General features: G+C 55.2%; 1 protein-coding gene across 3 annotated transcripts in view; it reads left to right on the top strand.

Annotated features, from left to right (window-relative positions):
• TCOF1 (treacle ribosome biogenesis factor 1) overlaps nucleotides 1-5,193 on the top strand; it is a 32,539-nt gene that overhangs the window by 412 nt on the left and 26,934 nt on the right. For 2 of the 3 annotated variants that reach the window (XM_019506135.1, XM_019506136.1), the window contains exons 1-2: nucleotides 1,442-1,605; nucleotides 4,701-4,840. In XM_019506135.1, the coding sequence (XP_019361680.1) occupies nucleotides 1,457-1,605; nucleotides 4,701-4,840 (289 nt within the window). In that variant the 5' untranslated portion in view covers nucleotides 1,442-1,456. Of the gene's footprint in view, nucleotides 1-1,441; nucleotides 1,606-4,700; nucleotides 4,841-5,193 lie in introns of those variants that run through there. The other variant, XM_019506137.1, reaches the window with a different exon arrangement.

Raw genomic sequence — 5,193 nt, 5'->3', positions numbered from 1 at the left:
TGCTGGGCTCGCCAGCCCCGCTCGCAGCCTCGGCCGGCTTTCCCTGCCCGTGCGGGCTGAGCCTGGGCCCGAGCGCAGGTCCACGAGGCCCCGGGCGAAGCGGCGTGGCCGCCCGGGAATCAGCGGGCCCAGCCGCAGGGCAGGAAGCTTGCTGGGGTCGGATGAGCGTCCGAGCGTGGCTTAAAGGGTCCGGACCAGGCGCTTGCACCGCGGCCGGGCAGAGTCTGCGCCAGGCGGGGACCCAGGTGGGAGAGGAGCCGTCTGCTACGTTCCCGGAGGCGGCCTTGGGGCGGGCTGGGTGTCAGCAAGAACTGTCTCCCTAGGCGGGCCCCCCAGAGAGGTGCTGGAGTCTGCAGCCTTGGAGGCCTTTAAGACCCGGGTAGACAAAGCCTTGGCTGGGATGACGGAGTTGGGCCTGGTCCTGCTTGGACTACACGTGACCCCCCTCCTTGTCTATGATTTCAGTGCACTGCATTGCATTGGATTTGATTGCGTTGCATTTACCCCCCCCCCCGGCCCCGCCTGGGAGGAACCGCAGGGCCAGGCTGCAGCCCCCCGCTCCCCAGGGCCGCTGCTTCCAGCCTGTTGACAGGTCCCAACAATCGCTTGCTTGTGCTCCTGTGACTGCCCCGTGACGAGGCAGACGTGCTGTGGCCACCTCGGCTATTCCTGCTTCACCCCGGCACCTCCAGATATAACCCACGGTGTGTGGGGGGCTGCGCAGAGCTGGTGGTTTCCGTGTGATCTGGACCAGACGCCAGACTGACTGACGGGTTGCTTCGAGCGGGGCGCGCTTTTCTTTGGGCCTGCGTGGCCTCGTGGAAAAGTGAGACCTTTGCTTTAAAATAAAAAGCCAACTGGGAAAGGAGGCATCCCGAGCTTGGTCTCACTGCTGTATCTGCACCTGTGCACGGGGTGGAGGGGGAATGAATATCCCCTCGACCTCAGCTGGTGAGCCAAAGCACTCCTGCCGACTTTTCACGGGCTGTCGAGGGCTGCACGTGCCGACTGGCCTCTGTGCACGTAGCCAGAAGCGTGCTGGAAACCTCCAGTCAGCCTCCCCGGAAGTGGGCATCCCTCGTCTTCAACGGGCTGCAAAGGCGAGGATGGAGAGCGGTAATTCAAACTCGGTCCCGCTCAAAGAGACGCTGTGAACTGCCCCTAAATACTGCTGCCAGGCACCTTAGTCCTGAGCGAAGCTGGTGGAGATCCCACGTGGCGCTGATCCTCACCCGCGGTGCCTTTTCTCCGTGCAAACATCTGCAGTCTAGACCCGAGACTAAACCTTTCACGTAAATCCTTCTGCTCGCGGGGGTGGAGCTCTCCCGAGTTGCACGGGGCGGTCGAGTCCTTCGACTTCATTTGTATCGTGTTGGTAACGGATCTTGAAATGAAAAGATGGGGGTTGCAGTTACGTTTGATGGTTTCTTAGTCATCTGCTGAGACCCCCGAAGTCATGCTTTTCGCAGTGTCTTTCCACCTGCTTCCTGCTTTCCCTTGCACCTTGGTAAGAACCGGCAATAACGCTTCCTTTCTGTTTCTCCCGCAGAAGGAGTTTCCTTCGCTGCCGACCTCTCTTGAGGAGATCTTCACCCACTGGAAGAAGTAAGTCCGTCCAGTAGAAACCCTTATCAAAAAGGCTCCAACTCATTTTCCTCTCTCACCATAGCAGGAACCAAATTCTGCTGCCTTTGCGGTTTCTGCTTGCCGGGGTGGGCTGACTTACCGGAAATACTCTTGCTGCTGCAAGGTGGAAACATGGTTTGAACAATGGTGTCTTCTCAGCTACCATCCCCTGCCTTCTGCATCTACAGCGGCTTAAAAGACAGGCGGAGGCCCTGGCTCTCCTAGGGCATGAGAGTCAAATACTGGTTGGTCTGGTTGCACTGCATGTGGGAGGGTTAAGGGGGCAGGAAAGCATCCGCCAGCAAAAATCTTTCACCAGCGCTTTTCTCTCTCTCCACTTCACGCAGCTCCTGGCAGCTTGAGCTTTCCCAGGACTTAGGCCCTGATCCAGCATGCACAGACTATCTTTTGCAGAAGCAGGGCACCGTGGTTTTCCTTGGGGGCAAGAACTCTTGGCATAGCTGAAAAAGCAATCGGGACTCGTGGTAGAGGCGATATCTTTTATTAGACCAACAAGATTTTTGCAAAAAAAATGTTATTGCAAGCTTTTGGGCACAAACCCCCTTCATGAGGCAGCAGAGAAAAGCTTGCCAAAGTTCTCCTGGGTAGAAATGAAAGTTCAGAGACTCCTTCCCAGCGAAGACCTGCTGCTCAGAGGAGTTTTCCATCTGTTGACTCCTCTGTGAAATCCTATGAAATACGAACTTTCATGTCTACCCAGAACGTTTACAGTCTTGTCTCCGATGCCCGATGAAGGGTGTTTGTGCCCGAAAGCTTGCAATTAAAGAATTTTTTTTTTTGCAAAAATCTTGTCGCTCTAATAAGAGCTGTCACCCCTACCACGAACCCCGATTGCTTTTTCCTCTAGACCAGTATGGCTACAACCTGGAGACCCCGCATTTTTGCAACTGGTTTGCAATGTTTGCAACATTTTTGCAACTGGTTTTCCTGTGCCCCAAACTGAATCTGGTGTGACCCAATGACCTGGAAGTTTGCTTTTGCTTTCTTTTTTTTCCAAGGCAGCTCTTTCAGGAGCTTGCCTGTGTAAGTAAACTTCCTCCCCAAGTGCTGCTGCTGAGATCCTTGGAGGGACCAACGTATTTGCATGGACGTCTGCAGCAGCAGCGGGGCTTTTGTGTTTATGGAGCATAAAATAAACGTGCGCTCAGGATCTCGCGCCCATTGAGTGCGCTCTCTGCTTTAGTTTAACACGTGGCAGTGTGATGCTGCAGACGTGCATACGAGGAAAACTGGCTTAAGCAGCTATCAAAGGGACTGGCATATTCAGTTATTCCTGGAAGATGCTGCCCGTGCTGAATCAGCAGGGCGCGAAGCATCTTAGTGGAAGTGGCATTCAGCCACTAATTGCCTTGGAAGATAGTTCATAGGTTTCACTGCAGCCAAAGCATGGCACGTGGCCGTGTCGCCTAGCACAGCAGCAGCTCGCGCCTTGCCCACGTTTGTGCACGTAACTCCACAGCTTCCTTTCTGGGGATTGCGCGGGCACCTAAGCAAGAAAGAGCCGAGCGTGAGGAAACCTAGTTTTGCAGCTCGGCTAGAGATCTCGCTGCCCGTGCTACTTGCACCCACGCGTCGTGATGGCGAATGTACCTGTTCATGCAAAACGTGCAGACGATGCTAGGTGCTACGCACTCTGCTGCAGCACCTACGTTTGTTTTTTGAATAGAAGTTCAAAAAAAACCTCAAGGTGCGGCTGAGATGCAAATATCCTGTGATGTGAGCCTTCACTTCTTGTAGCCCCAGCCAGCTCTGTGTCCCCAGACTCGCACCTTGTTTGGTGTCTGCCTTTGCTGTTATGTCTAGTCCTGCACATAAACTTTGCAGGAGGGGACTCTGCCCTGCAGAGCTGCTGTGCTCTGATGTGACGAGTTGTGCTGCTCACAGCAGTCTCTGAAGAGGCCACCTCTTCTTTGCCCTCGTGCCGTCCTCCAGATATGGGAGGAAATCTCTTTGGAGCCTTTGGGTGATGTCTTCGAGCAGCCGGAGAGCGGGCTGTCTGAATGGCACAAAGCAAGGCTCTCCCCAGGCTGAGTTGTGCAACGCCGCTTTAGCCTTGTTGTTGTAGTGGGTAGTGACCCCAGCATGGCAGATGTGGGGTAGGCTGGGCCAGTTAGACCTGGTGACGGGGAAATCAAGGGCTCTGTCACCCGAGGATTGCTGCTTACAATGATACCGAACCCTTGTAGCTCTGCTACGTGGCATCATTGCAATGCTGTACAAACGAGACCTGAGCCCAGAGCATTATCGGGTGCCTTGCAAATGGGACGGCATAAGGCTTTTCGGTAGCTTTTGGAGCATCCTGCCTTCTCCTGTTTTCTTAGTATTACTGGCTTGGGCGCTTAATCGGAAACGCTCGAACGTCTTAGCCCGTCATTACAAGGTTTGCAGGTCGAGAGAGCTGGTTGCTGTAGCATCCCTTCAGGTGGGAACTGCCTTCGCCGATCTAATCCAGCCCTTTGCTACCTCTCTTCACAGGGTCCCTCCTGGGTCCCTTTCCCTTCTATATAAAATCTTCTATTTTTGCCAGTCCGTTCCTAACATCTGATAAAGCAGTTTCTTGCTCGTGGTCCTGTGGGCCAGTTAGCCTCTTAGCTGTTGCCCTGCCCGTCTTTTCCATGCGATCCTTTGGGTTTGGGCGGCTGCTGTGGATCTTGAATCAGTGTTGGGGCCTGTCTGATGGAGAACCGGCCCAGCCTTCGCTACCGGTCTGACGTGAGGCTGCACAAACACGTTTGCTCGATTGCTAAAGCAGAAAGTGTTTCTCCCAATTACTTAGTGTGAAATCCCTTGCTTCCTATTAGCGGGTCCTGCCGTCCCCTGATCCTGTTCAGATCTGCTCGGTACTGCTCCGAGGTGTGGCGGCGGCGAAGTCCTGGCAGATGCTCTTTGGGTCACTTCAACGCTTCTCGCAAGCGGAAGAAAAGTGCTTGCTGTTGCTCTCCAGAACTGAGCCGCCAGCCGTAGCAATACAAGGCCGGATGTGTTGCTGCCGGTGTCACGGCTGCCTCCCGTATTGATGCCTCTCTCTGCTTCTTGCAAACGCTGTCCTTCAGGGCTCCCCCAAACACCAAGAAGCGAAAGGCAGCTGATGGGGCAGGAGCCGTTCTGGAGAAGAAGATCCGCGTTCCGGACCCCGTGAGCAGCTCCGAAAGCTCGGAGGAGGAGGAAGGGACAGCGGCGAAAGCTGAGGAGGGTAAGAGCCCGTCGCTGCCGAGAGCAGACTGTGGAGAGGGCGCTGGGAGGCAAAGGATATTCAGCCAAGTGGCGGTAACCCCCCGTGTAACGCGGGGCTGGAGAAAATGTAACTGGGGCGAAGGGGCAGTGCGGACTCGGTGGGGGAGCAGCTCCTCGTTAGCTCTTTGTGTGGATGCTCTTGTATACGAATGCGTCGCTCCGAAATGGGTCGGCGCTTTGGGAGTGCGTTCAGTTCGTTCAGAAGAAGCCTCTTGTATCCCAGGATAATTGCGTCCACACGAGGAGTGAGTGGTAATGGCTGTTGGGAAGAACTCCCCGCACAAATGAGCCCCTGCTCGCCTGCGCCTTTGC

The sequence above is a fragment of the Gavialis gangeticus genome, unplaced genomic scaffold, assembly GCF_001723915.1.
Source record: "Gavialis gangeticus isolate Ggan-Ray unplaced genomic scaffold, GavGan_comp1, whole genome shotgun sequence".
Taxonomy (NCBI): Eukaryota; Metazoa; Chordata; order Crocodylia; family Gavialidae; genus Gavialis; species Gavialis gangeticus.
Note: the sequence above shows the minus strand (reverse complement) of the source record. Positions and strands in the feature narration are given on the sequence as shown.